This window comes from Thamnophis elegans, chromosome 11 (genome assembly GCF_009769535.1).
Source record: "Thamnophis elegans isolate rThaEle1 chromosome 11, rThaEle1.pri, whole genome shotgun sequence".
Taxonomy (NCBI): Eukaryota; Metazoa; Chordata; class Lepidosauria; order Squamata; family Colubridae; genus Thamnophis; species Thamnophis elegans.
Genome location: NC_045551.1, coordinates 34,416,514 through 34,434,160, shown reverse-complemented (window position 1 = coordinate 34,434,160; position 17,647 = coordinate 34,416,514). Strand labels below are relative to the sequence as shown.

Sequence of the window (17,647 nt, the reverse complement as noted above, 5' to 3'; positions counted from 1 at the left end):
TTCTATATTGGGTACTTGTAGAATTATATTTCTATTTCAATATTTGGAATATTGCTTAATTGGTTTAATGTGCTAGAAAGCACCAGGGTACCTTTATACAGAAACTGAGAAGCACATCAACTAAACTATATACCGTATTTTTTGAAGTATAAGACGCACCGGAGTATATGGCGCACCAAGATTTTGAAGAGGCAAATTAAAAAGTTTTTGCACTCTGTAGATCTTCCAAAAATGGGAGGGCATAAAAAAAAAGGGCATGCATAGCCTTTAGGAGGCTTATAGAGTGCTCCTGGGGGCTGGGGAGGCAAAATTGAGCAAAAAAACTGCCTGTTTTTTGCTCATTTCTGCCCTCCCCAGCCCCCAGGAGTACTTTGAAAGCCTCCTAAAGGCTATGCATGGCCATTTTGGTGAAGGGGCTGAGGTTTCGGGAGGCAAAAAATGCTGTATTCAGTGTATAAGATGCACCCAGATTTTCAGCCTCTTTTTTGAGGGAAAAAGGTGCGTCGTACACTCCGAAAAATATGGTATATCAAATTCAGACCATTGCATTAGTTATAAATAGAATAGGACAGGACCTTGGAGGTCTTCTAGTCCACCCCTTGCTCAAGCAGGAGAGCCTACACCATTTCAGATAAGTGACTGTCTAGACTCTTCTTAAAAGCCTCCAGTGATGTTTTATTTAGTAAAGAATTCTGAAAAATATGTGTTCTGAAAACTTCACCTAGGGTAAAAACAAGCTAGATATATGCCACCTTATCAATGTTAATATCTAAGCCTGCAGCTGTTTTCCAAGAAATGTTGATGCCAGGGTTGAAACAACTTCTCACATCTTCAGTGTGTGTAGTTTGAGATTGCCCATGCACAAAATGGTATGTTACTTGTCAGTTCTTTTAACTGGACCAAAGCCATAAATTCTTAAGCCAATCTTAAAATTCTGTTTTAAAGTGGAGCATTTGCAATGCCTTAAATATCACCCATTTTGTCCTGCAACAACTATTTTGCATATTTATATCTGGGTTTATCCTTTTAAGAATTTTGAAAGTAACGTAAGAAAACATGGTGAAATTGTATTCTGGGAAAATAGGTTCTGGGAAAAACTATGAAACGTTAAGTTGTTTTTTAGTTGCTAAACTAAACTAAATATGCTTCAGCAAAATAGATAAAAGCTTGTGTTCTTAATTGAGGATTTAGGTAGAATTTTAAGAATATATTTTTTTACAATATATTTGATTACAAGTTGGAACTGAAATTTATCTTGGATAAACTGAAAATTTTGTCTATAAAAAATTATACCCTGGGTGCTGTTGAGGAGTGATGACAATGAAAGGCCGAATTGCAGTGCCTCTTAACAGTTTACTCTCGAGGCATGATGACAAAGTTCCCGAAGCGACCTTTTTATCTGACCTTGGCAGCACCATAAAAAGACAAAAGTTATGCTTTCTGCAGCTAGTCCTTTTCTAAATGTTTACAAAGTAAACATCTGTTGCATTTAGGCACAAGATAAACCATGAAGCCTTGATACTCCCCCCCCCCCTCCACTGCCCAGAATAGAGAGATCTCAATAGAATCACTGTTAATAAGTGGACTAATACTACTATTCAAATAAATTCTATCTATATTGCTAAATGCTTTTGTCTACTTACAGTTTTAGAATAAACTCCCTAGGAGCAGATTCTGGTATTTGCAAATTTCTCGGGTTTTTTGCTATATTTACCATTGGGCCATTTTTAAGATTCTTTTGATTGCACTCCTAGGTACTATAAAGGATTAGGAATCAAATGTTAAAGATTGTTTTTTTCCAAGAAAATTATTTTAACTACTTTATGATTTTTCAGTGTATTAGCCACCTCTTGTTTACCACCCTTAGTTTTTCAGGGATCTAGAGAGAATATTGGTAGAAATATGCCATTTTTGCCTTTCTATAAAAAACTTATTTTTTCAAAACTTATATTTCTGCTACATTTTATATTACATGAAGGGGATTCTCATTAAGATGTTCCTTAATCTGTTCTAGAATACTATAGGTAAATCACAAATTTAGGCACCGTTATTGTATGCAGGCCCAGCATTGATCAACCCGGGGAGGGGACTGTTCCCCCAAAACCTAGCTTGATTTTTACACGTATACCCATTGAGTCCCAACCCCCCCAAAAATAAGTCCTAGTTAAGACCCCCACCACTCCGTTGCACCCAGTTGCATGAGGTGGGATGAGGCCCATGGGTAAAAAGCTAGTGTGGGGATGGGGTGGTGAGCTGCCCCATTTGCCCCGCACCCACTTAACTTAGGACAGTTGCAGCCAGGCCTTGCACACCCTGCCACCTGCTTCACCAGCACACTTCTGCAGCCACTTGCACATATTGCCCCAACCTCTGTTTCACTGACAGGCCTTTCCTGAAGGCTTTTTCAGTTGAGAAATTGACACAGATTCTACCCCCCCCCCCCCCCAAAAAAAAAGGCCTTCATTTCGCTGTCACACCTTCAGGAAGTCTCTGCAGCAGAGAAACAAGTTCCACGTTGGGACACGCCGTGTCCCTGACCTCCATTTCACCATCAGGCGCTGTCAGAGCTCAGTTTCTTGGCTGCAGAGGTTCTTCCTGAATGCCTCTGATGGTGAAACGGGGCAGGGGTACCGTGTGTGGGCAACAGCAAACACCCGCAGATGTGGGTCAACAGAGGCCACACGGGCTCCTGCTGGGTGGGGCTGGTGATACCACTGTCGTGAAGAAACACAATAGAAGACTTCGCCTGAAAATAAGACCTAAAGTCTCTTGAAGGAAAAAAAAAGATGGTCTTATTTGGGGGAAAACATAGTAATTAAGTCAAAATGATTACCATTTGATGACACATTGAAAGTGTCTTCTGGAAATAGAATTGAATTTTCAGAAGACAATTGGCTACAAAAATACCTGGGAGATGAAACAGAAGTATTCTAAATTACATTTGTTTTTTCTGACAAGATTTGAAGTGTCAAAATATTTTAAACTGAATATTTATTAGATACCAAAACATCTGTTTTTGTGATACAAAACTGATTTAATCTTATTCTAATCTGTGACATGTAAAGCTTAATTATTAATCTGATGGTTTATACTATTAGAACCTATTACTGCTTTAAAACAATCTTTTATTCTAAGTTATCCAAGGAGTGCCTTAAAAATAAATGTTTTGCCCCCAAATAGCATTAATTTCTCCCATTATGTTTACAGATACCTTTATTTTTTGTGAAGCTTTATTATGGACTATAGTAATTCAGGAGATTCCTCAAAAACTAAAAGGTTTAATTATTTTAGACAGTGAAATAAGACTTAAGAAATCACTTTCAAAATGCCAGTCCTTAATTATCAGAAGCAAATACAGTATTTCACATTAGCAAGATCACTGCCATGATCTATTACTGACACCCACTATTTCCTAATGCATAAAGTTAAATTCCCAGTATTCTCAGCAAATTTCATATTGACTGGAAATTCCTTGGAGTTTAATGCCATTGATCTTAAACTTGCTTAAAACAATCCTAGTTCAAGCACTTGATTAAATAAAACATACCTCTACAAAACTTCCAATAAGCAAAGTGGTCACTCAGAGCATTTAAGTAACACTTTGAAAAAGAAGCATCTTCAAAGGGTGATATTGGCAAGTTCTAAAACTCAATAGCAGCCCTTTACAAGAATGACTTGGGTCCACAATTTATCATTTTTAGTGGGTGATCTATTAATTGGCAATATGTAAGCTCCCAAGTTTTTCAAAAAAAAAATTTTTTTAATCTATGGATTAAAAATAAAAATTATCTGGGGCGCAGATAAGAAAAAAATATTTTGCTAGGTAGGTTGGCACCCATTTAGTTCCAGGTTTAACATCAGGTTAATTTACTTGAAATTCAAATTGTTCCATCATCAACAAAAGCTTCAACATAAAGGCATTATTTAATAAAGCACAAACATTTTAATTGCAAGCAACAAAAAAACTATACAGAATTTTTTTTCACACTAATCAAGTAAAAAAAAAAAAAGTTCCAAATCAGTCTTATTTGGATGTCTTTGTTTCTGAAGGATTTTCACCAGTGTCGAGTGTCTTCAGCAATCGAAAAAGTCCAGCTGCTTCTCTTATCCGGCTGAATTCAATACAAAAGGCTTGTACCTCTATAAATAAGTCCTGTACATTAATTATTTTGTTTCGAATCAAGGATTGCAGGAATACACAAACAAGACGTACCAGCCGATTCTAAAGCAAACAAATAATGGATTTTTTTAAGAAATAGGTTTGAATAATCTTGATATTATGGCAAAAAAAATCTTTAAAGAAGCCAAGTCATCTCATAATTTATCCAAATTTGCTAATTTTAAATTCTGCAATTAACTGAAACTCCTAATAGCACATAAGTATTTACTGAAACGTCATTATTCCAAAGTTATGCCACTGAAAAGTGATAGCCAGTCCCCATATTTACAATCATTTTGGCATCTCCACAGTCACATGATTAAAATTTAGGCATTTGGTAAACAGCATGTATTTTAGGACAACTGCATCTTGAAGTCTATATGTCACCATTTGCAGTCTTCCTAGCTGGCTTCCAACAAGCCAAGTCAATGTGGAAAGCTATATTTGCTTAATGATACCATGATTCACTTAATAGCAATGATTCACTTAACAACCATGGCAAAAAAATAAATGGTAAGGCTCAATCACCTTGTGTAACAGAGTTTTGGTCTCAATTGGGATTGTAAAAGTGAATTAGAATTCTTTTGTTGTACTGTTCTGAAAATAAGCCTTTATATTTCCCTTTTTATATCTACTATGTACAACCACAAAATACTATAATTAAATATATGCAAATGCTACATTAGTAGCTTTCTCACAATTTAATGGTGGATTGTTTTTTCTACTCTTTAATAATCCAGACTATGGTAAACAGGCTAATAAATCTATTTTTATAAAAGAAAACAAATTGTGCTCCTGCCTAGATTCCGACAGCAAAGCATTACATCTCCCACTTTGTTTCTTCTCTTCCTCAAGTGACAAGAAAAAAGAAACTGATAAGATAGCCATCGCATTTAGATTTATATACCACTTCACAGTGCTTTACAGCCCTCTCTAAGCGGTTTACAGGGTCAGCATATTGCCCCCAATAATTTTGGTCCTCATTTTACCCACCTTGGAAGGCTGATTCAACCTTGAGCCATTCAGCATCAAACTGTCAAACTGCTGGCAGCCGGCAGTCAGCAGAAGTAGCCTGCATTACTGCATTCTAACCACTGCACCATTAGGGCTCCTCTAGGACCCAATGATCTCAAAGTATGACTAAAGGGTGCTTTTTCTAATGGCCTTTTCCCAAATTTGCCCTATTTTTTTTCTAAGAGTTTACAAATCAAAGAAGTCATTCCAGAGTACTTAGACCCATAATTATATCCCAGTGAAGTTATTTAACAAAATGGAAGATTTGTACAAGAATATGTGCTTTTAGTCAGAAATGTTATCTCTGGAGCAGGGAATTAGTGTAATATAGGAATTATCAGAAACAAGTTTCTTCCATGATAAGCAGAGTAGCTAATAGCGAAGTCTCTTAATAGAACTACTAGTTTCTTATGTGAAATTTCAAAAAGCTACTAATTATCTACATAGTGACTCCTATAAGGATGGTGAAAGCAGCAAATGACTCATTTATCACCACAATGAAATGCACCAATTGCACCATTATCTGAAGTTTTAAGATTGGGAAAAAGCAGGAATAGATTAAGTTGTTTTTTCATCGAATTTCCAATTTAGATTCACCTTGAGAGCACTGTCATGGTAATAGATACCAACTGGTTGGTCACCTGATGTCAGTCCACTAGGTAGAAATCAACTCCACAGGTAGGCTGGTTTTATTGAGATAGGTTATAATAAAATCTTGCAACAAATTCTGAAATAGGGAGGCATCTGCCTGAACTACTTCTGAATGTTGTCTCATTGTGGATTTTAACAAATATTTCACCCTGTTTTCTGTAGGCAATGGATTTTGCATATTTCCATCAAAGTCCTCTTCCTTTTTCCCTTCAGTTAAGGAATGTCTGCATTCATCAAAGTCAGGAAAATGGCATATTAATAAAATCTGACATGCAAGTGGAACATAGGCTCAACAGCTCACCCTTTAAAAGGGAAAAAGTCTGTGGAGAAATCTTCAAACGGGAAGAGATAAATATCAATACAAATATAAATATTTCAAAAGGTTAAAATCCTCCTTCAAATGTAGAACCAACAGTTATGGGCCCTTGTGTTGTTAAAAATATTCAGAAACTACAGGGCTACATTCATCCATCAAAGCAACATTCCCATCCAACCAGAAAGTTCTTTGCAGCAATGACTTTGTATTTAAGCTGTCAATAAACAACATATTCAAGCATACAAATAAACAAATTTATATAGAGATGATGAAATACTCTGTTCTATTCATTGTAGACAAGTATTTAAAGTATAGTGATGAACAGAATTTTGCTATCATGTTTACATTTTGAAAAAACTGATGACTATTTCTGTGATTTTTGTTTATGCCCTTGGTCTTCTATGTATGCAACAGTATGTATGTTATGCGTAATATGCTGTATGTGAAATATACTAAAAACATAAGCAACCAACTTTTTTTAGTCAAGAGGGTTTTGCAATTCTTAAAACTCTGCAACAATATTGTTTTGGTTCTCCAAGTATTTTACTGAATTTTCAATTACTTTATTCTAAAAGACTATAGTTTCTTTTTGGACTCTTACCTGCATATACTTATCCTTAATTTGTTCACAAGTAGAAATACAATTGGATATATAAAGATGAATAAATTCTGGAGGAAGATCAACTGCTGTAGTGAGCCTGTTGAATATTTAAAAGTTAATTATTTTCCAATTGGCCATCTTTGCTAATATCTCATCTGTCACTTCAGTTCTATCATAACAGATAACCAGTTTGCATAATGATTAAGGCATCAGCCTAGAAATCATAAGACTATGAGTTCTAGTTCCTCACGTGACTTAGAGCTAGTTTAGTCTCTCTCAACCTAACTCACCTCACCATGCCTTTATTAGTTTTATAAATAACACAAGATGATGAACATTTCTAATATTCATTCCTTCTCCTATTTTACCCATAACAACTCACAGGATTATAGGTCCTAACAAGTGAAGAGCTAATCATTTTCAACTAGAAAAGAAATTCTGAATGATTATATGTGACTGTTGTCATATTTCTTTCAAAATACTTGCTATATCTCTTTTGTGTTAAAGTATCTAGCATAACTAGCAATATTATTATTAAATGTTACTATACATAAAATGTTAAATAGTTAAATGTACCAAAATAATATGCTGTGCTAGAGGACATGGAGTAAATATAATATCTATACATCCATCCTTCCTCAGAATGCAACTAAATAATAATTATTGGTTAGATTATGGATATATGAATATAGTTCACATCAAAATATTCTATTTAGAATGTTATCTTTCCCTTCATCAAGGGAAAGGAAACTTTGCAATCTTTAAAAGAATGAACAATTGTTTTCAGACACACCATACAATGCAGTATGTTTGAGTATTGGCATTTTATAAACTGAATGTTTGAGTATTGGCATTTTATAAACTGAATGTAGTCAAATATTACATATGAATAGTTACTATGTTAATCATGGTACCAAAAAGAGTAAATATCCCTGAAATTTATCTCAAAGAATCACCAATACAAATTGTCTTGATATTATAAAAAATACACTGAGTTAACTGTCTCTGAGTCCAATTAAATAACTGCATGTGCCTTATTAGGATATCACTTTGAGGCAAGACTCTTTCTTATAAATTCTCATTCCCCCAATATTCCTCCTCCCATGCATATATACAAGATCTGCTCTATCATATTATAGTATCTAAAACTGAAATCAGAACACCAATGTAAGCTTAATTATAAAGTACCTCCCATAATCGCCATGAATTAGCCATGAATATAGGAAAACAATGACATTACTAGAGTGGATAGTAAACTATAGTTGTCCTAATATCTCAAAGGGTCAAGGTCTTAGGATTTTAGATTATATTCTAAACTGCAACTTATTTTTCCACACAACCTGTGAAAATCAAATTATAGGTAGTCTTCGGCTTAAAACCATTCATTTACTGACCGTTTTAAGTTAAACTGACACTAAAAAATATGACTTTTAACTGGTCCTTACACTTATGCAGCGTCCCCATGGTCACATGATCAAAATTCAGATGCTTAGCAACCAGTATGTTTTTACGATAGTTGCAGCGTCTCAAGGTCATACCAACATCTGCGACTTTCCCAGCCAGCTTCCAATAAGCAACATATTCACTTAACAACCATGTGATTCACTTAACAACTGAATCACCAGTCATAAAATTGGGTGAAATTAACTTACCAACTGACTTGCTTAGCAACTGAAATTATGGTTCCAGTGGTAAGTTGAGGACTACCTGTACTCCATTAATACAATCATTCAAAGTATAATTTTTTAATGGAAGAAAACTGTGATGGAATTTTGTAAATGTTCATGTAGATGTGGAAAAATCAAGCTTGTTTAACTAAATATATATATAGTAAAAAAGCATTTTACTTACCGATTTACAACTTCCATTGAATGTAGAGACATGTCCATGTTGACTAATACTGAAAAGTACTCAGTTATCTGACTTGATTGCATTAATTTAAGCAGCATTTCTATAGCTACTAAAGGATTGTTTTCCACCAGATCAGGCAATTTGGCAGGAGTGAGACCAATATGGTAAACAAGCTTAGGATCTTTCTCCAATTCTCCAAGAAGCTGCATTTTAAAAATGTAAAACAGTTTAACTATTAACAATTAAGAGATTACTTTCAACTTAGTTTATTTATCTAAATTGCTAGTTAAAATAAAATTATAGAAATATCACAGTAATTATTGACAGCCAATATGGCATGATGTACGAAAATGAGGGAGATTGCCAGTAAAGGTTTTTAATTCTATTGCTTGTAAAAGTGATTTCTGTTGAGCTAATAATTTAAGCATTCATATTCTATTTGATAAAATTAACCCAAGGTCCAAACATTAAACAAGTACAAAAATCTACAAGTCAGCAATTTAAATAGAGTCTCTCGGGACTCTATCCCCCATCTGAAGCCAATAAAAGTCATATGAAGCTTTAGAGATGTGCTATAGATATTTTGAATTTAAACTCAGTCAATATGAAATTAAATAAAAAACATTTTTTTATTTCAATAAATAAAACATTTCAAGTTATTAACTGGGTTTTAGTCTTATCTGGATGATTGTGCTCACTATAGCCAGATTATACTCCTAGCTTTGCAGGTTGTAGCTATGGCAAGAAGCACTGTGAAAAGTTTAGGAAACTGCAATTGCTTCACAAAGTGGCTGCTAGACTAGAAATTAGTGTAAGATAGTGCTGCTCTGGATTCATGATCTCAACTATGGATCTCTTTTTTGGCACATTTTATGTTGACATTAAGCCATAAACCAGTACAGCTTGGTAACCTGAGATACAACCTCTCAATTATAAACCTATCTGGATATGAAGGACTGTAGAAAAGCTGTTCTTGAAGATGCCCGTGTGTTTAGAGTCTGTTTACAGGATACAAAGAAAATGGCCTTTTCTGCAATTGTTTATTCTTTCATTCATCAAATTTAGCTGCATGTAGATTGCATTAAAGTAATCCAACCAGATCTGGCCTGTCAAACTGGCAGCCCCCAACTGTGGGCCCAGATATGGCCCACAGAGACCATACCCACCCCAACTCCGCAATGGCAAAAAACATTGTGATACATCATGATACGGCCCGCGATGCAAGCTGGTTTGACACCCCTGAACTAGATGGTGACTAGGTTGTCTTAAGTGACTGAGTAGAACCTCTCAACCTAGGAATGGGTACAATTGGCACCCAATACAAACTTGAGTAAAGGTCTTTACTCAAGTACCACCTGCTGTTTGAGCAGAAGTCATGAGTCACTGTGATGAAATATATGAATGATCTTGCAGAGAGGATCTGTGTAGGAAATGTTTTTACTTTTTGATGTGGTTACTGAACTGTTAATCTTATATCATAATTTTGGGGTCCTAGTAAACTTGAGCTAGCTTTAATTTAGTTAAAATTAAGATATTATTTTAATAATAGAATTAAACAAGTCAGCAGTTGACTTCATACCTGTGTTTGTTGCTGTGATGACAAAGGACTTTTGAATGCTTTGGCCATGATTCGTTTGATTTCCACTCCGGCACTATTTTTAACACACATTGACTTATCCCACTGAATTGTATGATCTGGCTCTATTGGATTTAACCAAGCTAACTCATCTTCACAAATATGGAGAGGTGGTGGTGGGCGGATAAATTCTGGTCGAAAATGACCTGAAAAATATATTACATTCTTTTAAAAAAATATCTCTTAAAAGTCAAAATATTTATCCAACAATCAAAATATTCCCAAATATATTATCTGTTTCTATGTTATATTGTATATAATACATTATATTATTCTTTATAGTTTACATTGTAATATATAGTATAGCGTACTTATCTATTCTATAAATTGACAATATCAAGCATCTAGACCAGCATATCTATTGAACCTAATTTTATATAAAACGGCATATTTTTTGCAAAGGTATGTTTTACAGTACTCTCCAATGCCAATTGGGATAGTAATGAAATAGTAATATGTCACCATGCCATTGTGTCTAACAAAGCTATATTTTGGAAAAGTAAAGCATAAGGAACAGAATTTAAGACCATTAAAAAAACAACATGATTCTAAACAAAATATTATACAATATAAAATTTGAACGGTAGAATATAGTGAAGATTCATGCAAAGTCAATATAGTAGCTAAGACACTGTTCCACGTTCAACCTTAAAAGCCATAATGGAAACCATGCAACCATCTTTTTCTTACACCCTGCTTTTCAAACTGAAGGATTACATTCATATGAACAACACTAACTATAAATACCAATTTCAAATATAGAAATGAACAGAAATAAAGAATGGAAAATAATATGATTATTTAATTCTTATGTTGTAACTCTGTAAAGGATAACCTAAAATCATGCATACTTTCAATAGGTGGTTTTGGTCCACTCACTAAGGCTTCAATAATCTGGGATGCAACAGAGCTGTCAAAACCAGAATTTGAAGAATCTGGATCAGGATCACTGAGAATGCTAGGAAAGCTAGCTTTACTTTGTGTTGGTAGCTCAGACTGACGTTCTGAAAGAAAAATTAGATTAATTCAATTTCAGCATCCAAAATCTTGAATCACAAGAACAAGAAGAAACTTGTTGACAAATCTACACTATTTCTGTTAATGAGAAATTGGGATTATCTGTAAAAATTAGACACCAGGCTAGAAAGTAGGAGACCATGAATTCTAGTCCCACCTTAGCCAAGAAAGCCAGCTGGGGGACTTGTGCCAGTCACTCTCAATCCACATCACCTCACAGGATTGTTGTTGTGGGGAAATTAGAAGGAGGCAAGTCTGTTTACCACCTTCAGATATTTGTAAAATAACTACAAATACAAATAAACAAATTATTCCTTCTTTTAAAATACAAAACTCTTAAACTCTAGCAGCTCTTTGGCCATACTATATTATTTTTAAAGATAAAGCTGAGTTTCCAACAAGCAATTATTGGTGGACAAAATAGTTTATACAAATTATTCCATAAATACTCAGTTTCTTGGATTAACAAGATGATTCATTATCACATCACTATTAGTATTCTGCAGGTTCTATTGTTCTATTGTTTATACCTCTTAAGACCTGAAAACCCTGTGGTTCCTATTAAGTAACAATGTTATTCTTAGCCTTCATACAGCATTCTTCATAGCTGAAAAGGAAACATTTTGTCTCCACCTATTATATTTATAAAACATCAAATCATTCCACTATACTTTTTAAACTGTAAACTTGGCATCTGAGAATCAGTCAGTCCCAGAGCCAAAGTTTCTGAATAAAGCGGTACCTTGGTACCCTTTGAAATTAATTGAATTTGGTACTCAAGACATTTTGATGCAAAAGATTTATCACAGTACTCTTTGTACTGTGCACAAGCTAGAACTTTAATGTCAAGTTGTCTTGTGACTCTCTACATTATTCCTTATGGGGAAAAATTGTTTGGTATTCATCGTTTTTAGTAATCATCGCACCTCTGAGAACCAATTAATTATGAGTGCTGAGGTACCACTGTAGCAGTTAAATGGTAACCAATTTGCTGACAGCTAGATATAGAAAAAAATCTAATCTTTACTGTCTGGAGACAGACTTATATACCACTACTGTTTATAACAACATTTACTTTTAAAAGGACAGACTTAAATATAAAAAATAAAATGCAAGCATGTAATTTCTGTAGTGTCCATGTTCAGGGTTAATTTTTAAGAAGGGTTTTGATCGTGTCAGTTTCATTCTAACATTCAATATATTATTTTTAAGTTAATTCCTATGGAATTAAGTTCTAAATATTAAGCTTAGATTACTCATCCCAAGATACAGTGACCAGTTACTTTTTTAAACCTCAAAAGAAAGAGAATGAATTTAGCCTGCATCCTATAATGTATATTGCAAATAACTGCTTATAGAATGGTCCATCAAATCTAATTTACTATTATAATGTGTGAGCTATGCTTATTGATATAAATAGTGTGACACTATTATCCATGCCTTTCTCACACTTCTGATAAAGATTAGAAAAAATTAAGCCCAATTACTTACACTATATTTTCTTTAGGTGAAAGGCAAGTAACCAAGTTAGCCTTCAGGGAAAATAATCATCAGAGCAATTTATTTTACTAGGTCCTTAAAGCCACAAAAGAAGCATGGAAATTTTCAAGTTCTCTACAGCTCTTTGAGAGCAAAAAGGTAAATAGAACAAATAAAGTGTCAGATTTTCAAATGACCAGGTCTACTAAAATATCTAACTAATAATATAAGAATCAGATTAAAAATTAAAGTTGTTCATAGTTTCATTCACCTTTATAAAAATATTATCAGAATAGATTCTAATCTCAGCAGTATGCCCATAGTATTGATTGAAATAAGTTTCAAGTCAGCTTGCTACAAGGAAGAGTTTGAAAATTTCAAGTTGATAGCAAGGGTCAAAAGCTATTTCTGTTTTTTTTAATCTAAGGATGCAACCTCAGAACCAGCTCAATTATAATTCTTCTCTAAGCAGGGAAAATGAAGTGAATCTCACTTTGCACCCATGAAATATCTCTATAGTCAACAATATTAGCATAAAATTCCATATATGAGTTCTGGGGGAGTGGGAACAAGTGTCATCTTGATACTTTTGTGATTTGGCCACAAGGGAAAGAAAAACTGGACAGCTTCCTCACACATCTCAACAGCCTACACCCCAAAATACAATTCACCATGGAAATAGAAGCAAACAACCAACTTCCCTTTCTGGATGTCCTAATCTACAAAAAACCCAATGGCTCCCTAGGACACACCATCTACTGGGGGAGGGGAGACACCAACCGCTATTCAAACGCACAATCCCATCACCACCCTGCACAGATCAACTCTGTAGCCAAGATCCTCATCTCCAGAACCAAACGCCTAGCCGACAAAGACCACCTGAAAACTGAATTACATACTCTCACAAACGTATTGATCTCCAACGGATTGTAAAGAAAAACAATAGCCAACCTAATCCAAAGGGAGACACCCCCCAAAAACCAAGACACAGAACAGGGTAACGGCATTGCCCTCCTCCCTCACATCAAAGGCACTACAGATAAAATCAGCAAAATTCTCCACAAACACAATATCAAGACAGCCTTCAACAATGATCAAAACATCCAACATCTTAAGAAACCCCAAAGACAAAATCCAGTTAGAAAACCAAGGAGTCTATGAAATATCATGCAAAATCTGCCCTGCAACATACATAGGACAAACGAACAGGAGAATAAATGAACGCATCGCAGAACACAAGAACGCAGTAAGAAAAAAAGAAAAAACTTCCTCCCTTTTCCAGCACCTTAAAGCTACAGAACATGAAATTAATTTTGAAGGAACCAGCTTAATCTCCAAAACAGAACACTTCAACAAGAGAATAATTATGGAAGCTATCGAAATAGAGAAACATCTCTACAACATGAATAAACGTGACAATACCTCCCGCCTACCAGACATCTGGAAACCTGCCCTAGTCAACAAACGAGTCCCACCCACCACCCAGGCGGAAACAACAAGACACACAGCCAGCACCAATCAGCACCTATCTACCAATCATGATACAACCACACAATCAATTATTCCACTTACTGAAACAAAGCCAGCACTCCACACACACACACCAAGATTTATAGAAAGACGGCAGCTTCGATCACACTTTAAGCCCAAAACCCAGCCTGAAGATGGCGAGTGAGACCTCGCTGAAACGTTGCCAAGACAATCTCAATCTTACACGGGAAAAGACCCAAATACAACAAGGCCAGCATACCTACACGCATGAAAATCTACGAAAAGATGGATGGATGGATGGATGGATGGATGGATGGATGGATGGATGGATGGATGGATAGATAGATATAGAGTTAGATAGAGTTAGATAGATACATATACATACACACACACACACACACCACACACACACACACATATATATATTCATTTTCTTTAAAAGCTTGTTCACACACACACAATGAACCGTACAAAAAGGCAATGTTTTGAATTACTATCATAGCTCTTATAGAAGCACATTGCATTTCAGAGTATTTATCTCTTCAGTAATAGATATTAACATAGCAAAGGCTTAGAACTTTGACTGGATTTGCAATTCTCATTATGCACAAATGTCACGTCATACATAGATTCAATATTTCTATAAAAGGATATTTTATTTTATAGGGATTTTTTTTAAGTGTAGGATGTTGATTTTCAAATAATGACAAAACAATGAAGTATTGCTTATGTGCTTTGTTGATTTCTGAATAAAAACACGCAGTGATTCCTCAGCAAATTTGACATTTTTGTTTTACCTTCTAATATGTCATAAATTATTTCTCCAAAACTATACATACCGGTAATTAACACTGCAGAAACTCATTTTATAAATTTTCCGGCAAAACTAAAAATGTGCTATGGAGTTATGAGGAAAAAGAAAAATATTCACATGCAAGTTTAAACACATTTTATATTTCATTAAAATAGAGGACTGTAGGAATGATTTGTTTGTTACCTGCTAATGCTAACTGAAGACCGCTTATATCTACAGATTGCCCCATATTTCCTACATCCATCGATACAATCTGTCTTGGAGTCTTTTTGAAGAGTTCTCTGGGAGGGGCCAACATCAGCTGGGAAAGAAAGAATCTTTCTGGTGGAGTAATTGCGGGCAAAAAGCCTTTAAAAAAAATAAGTTATTTTATAGTACCAGCAATTTTCAAAGAAGTTATAGCATTTCTATTATTATGTGCTCAATCCAGAAATGTATGAATTCAGTGAAATTAGTATTCTTGCAAGCAAAAGCAGGGGAAGGGGATTCTCACCATGCAACCACCCATCTGATAGTCCAGGCTTCCTAGGCTGTCCAAAATCCATTCGGGAAAATTTGGGGGAAGAGACTCTAGCAGTGCTAAAAGTGAGGTTCTGGACTGAGGGAATTGTGAAAATACATTTTTCCTTCTGTCTTCAAGACTACCAAGTAAGCAGAGTAGAAGTGCCCATTAAGAAAATACTAAGTTAGCTTTTCCCAAAGTGACATCTCCTTTTTTTGTATGCTAAATCATACAATAAAATGAAATACAAAACTTCTGTTCAGCTAAGAGAACCAGAAGCATAGAGAAGCAATAGAAATAATGGATGACAAAATGTAAATAAGGCAGGAAAAAGTCCGCCACCATCCTTCCCAATTTGAAGGGAATGCTGCTCACATGACCATAATAATGCATATATCATTGGCTATTTTCATACATTCCACGTTTAAGACTTCCATATAAACAAATTCAAAACACTATCTTCATTTATTGCCACAATTCATTGATCTTATCCATAGATAAAACCAAATCAAATACTGGCAGTTTGTTATTTATCTAAACAAATCATTAGCTGTTATTAATCACTTTCTAGTCAACAATTACATAGAAAGGACAGAAGAAACATTACTTCCAGTATGAGACTTACATAGTTGAAAGTCATGTTTGATATTTATGTATATACTGAGGTTGCTGCACAAATACTTGTTAACAAAGAGCATGCTGATAAACACAGAATACATGCTATCTATTCATTAACTATCTACTTTCATTTTGTGTGGACATTTTTATACCAAAACCTGCAGGTTAATAAACTATGTTAAGGCATAGATGGTTAAATTAGAACAGAATAGGAATGTTTTCCAATCTTTCATCAGGATAACATTTAGCATTAAATTGGGGATACCAGTCTCAACAACAATCAAAGGTTGGGAACTGAGATATCTGAAAAGATATGAAGGATTACAGGAGAAGCAGTTATTGCAATTAGATTTAAGATTATATCACACAACAAAAGGCAAGAGGGATATATTGAAACTATTCCTCTCAATCTGGTTGAAGCAACTGAACTAGGGTTGCCCCCTCAGTTTAAAAGAGGGGAGGAAGAAACCCCCAGTTGCAAAATGCTCAAACATTACAACCCAGCCTTCAGAGTCTATAGAGATTGTCAATCATCCAGGTACTCATGGTTGTCCCAAAGGTGCTTTTTCTGGAGGCAACTGAAACTTTGCTTTTTTCTTTGAAGACATTTCGCTTCTCAGAGCTGAAGAAGCTTCTTGGATGAGAAGCGAAAACTCCTCAAAGAAAAAAAACAAGAACGTTTCAGTTGCCTCCAGAAAAAGCACCTTTGGGTCAGCCTTCAAAGAATCCATGTTGCCTCCTACTCCCCCCACCTACCCAAATTCAAAATAAGTTTCATCTTTTTTCAAGTACACCCTGGGAGGTCCAGGCTTTTACCGAAATGGCAAAAGGCCGCCGCCGGTTATTCGCCCAGGCCCAACCGGAGGCCAGGTGAAGGAGCTACCTGAGAGCGGCGGCCTTTCGTTGTCGTCCCCGACGCCGCCGCTCCCTGCCGCTCCAGGGCCCGAGCCGGCGGGGGCGCGCTCAGGGGGCGCCGGATTCAAGAGGTGGGCGAAAATGGCGGCGAAAGGGTTGGCAGCGAGCGGCTCGGTGCGGTACATCTCCCAGAGTAGGTAGAGGGCAGTCAGGCGCTGCGGCGGCGTGGGCAGCAGATCCGGCTGCTGCAGCAGCAACACCAAGACAGAGCCTACGCGGAAATGCTCGGCCTTTCCGAAGTAGTGGTGGAAGGCGGTGGAGAGGCCCTCGAAGGTGCTGCCTCCGGCCTCCTCAGACACGATGCTCAGCAGGCTCGTCAGCTCCTTCGGAGAAAGGCTCATCTTTCCCGGCAGCGAGGCGATGGTCTCACTGTTGTTGTTGCTGCTGCTACTGCTGCCGCCGCCGCTGCCGCTGTTGGTACTAAAACCGGCGACGGAAGCAGCGACGGCCCCACCACCGGGAATCGAACCTGCCGCCGCTTCCACAGCACGGCCAGGCTCGGGACTGAGGCGGACCCCGCTCGCTAGCATCCAGCTCCACCCTTCCCGCTCTCAGCGGCCTTCTGCGCGCGCCCGTGCAGTCG

The 17,647-nt window shown here is 36.2% G+C and overlaps 1 protein-coding gene and 1 non-coding gene across 4 annotated transcripts in view; one reads left to right on the top strand and one right to left on the bottom strand.

Moving 5' to 3' along the window:
• CNOT11 (CCR4-NOT transcription complex subunit 11) overlaps window positions 1-17,647 on the bottom strand; it is a 27,285-nt gene extending 9,638 nt beyond the window's left edge. Inside the window, exons 1-7 of one of the 3 annotated variants that reach the window (XM_032226907.1) lie at window positions 17,033-17,647; window positions 15,213-15,377; window positions 11,080-11,232; window positions 10,172-10,374; window positions 8,593-8,795; window positions 6,742-6,838; window positions 710-4,222 (exon numbers count right to left, since the gene is read on the bottom strand). In XM_032226907.1, the coding sequence (XP_032082798.1) occupies window positions 4,025-4,222; window positions 6,742-6,838; window positions 8,593-8,795; window positions 10,172-10,374; window positions 11,080-11,232; window positions 15,213-15,377; window positions 17,033-17,594 (1,581 nt within the window). In that variant the 5' untranslated portion in view covers window positions 17,595-17,647 and the 3' untranslated portion in view covers window positions 710-4,024. Of the gene's footprint in view, window positions 1-709; window positions 4,223-5,352; window positions 6,049-6,741; window positions 6,839-8,592; window positions 8,796-10,171; window positions 10,375-11,079; window positions 11,233-15,212; window positions 15,378-17,032 lie in introns of those variants that run through there. The other 2 variants (XM_032226908.1, XM_032226905.1) reach the window with 2 other exon arrangements.
• On the top strand, window positions 1,304-1,410 carry LOC116515155. Its single transcript, XR_004256208.1, has one exon. It is a non-coding gene; the product is annotated as a small nucleolar RNA SNORD89 (small nucleolar RNA).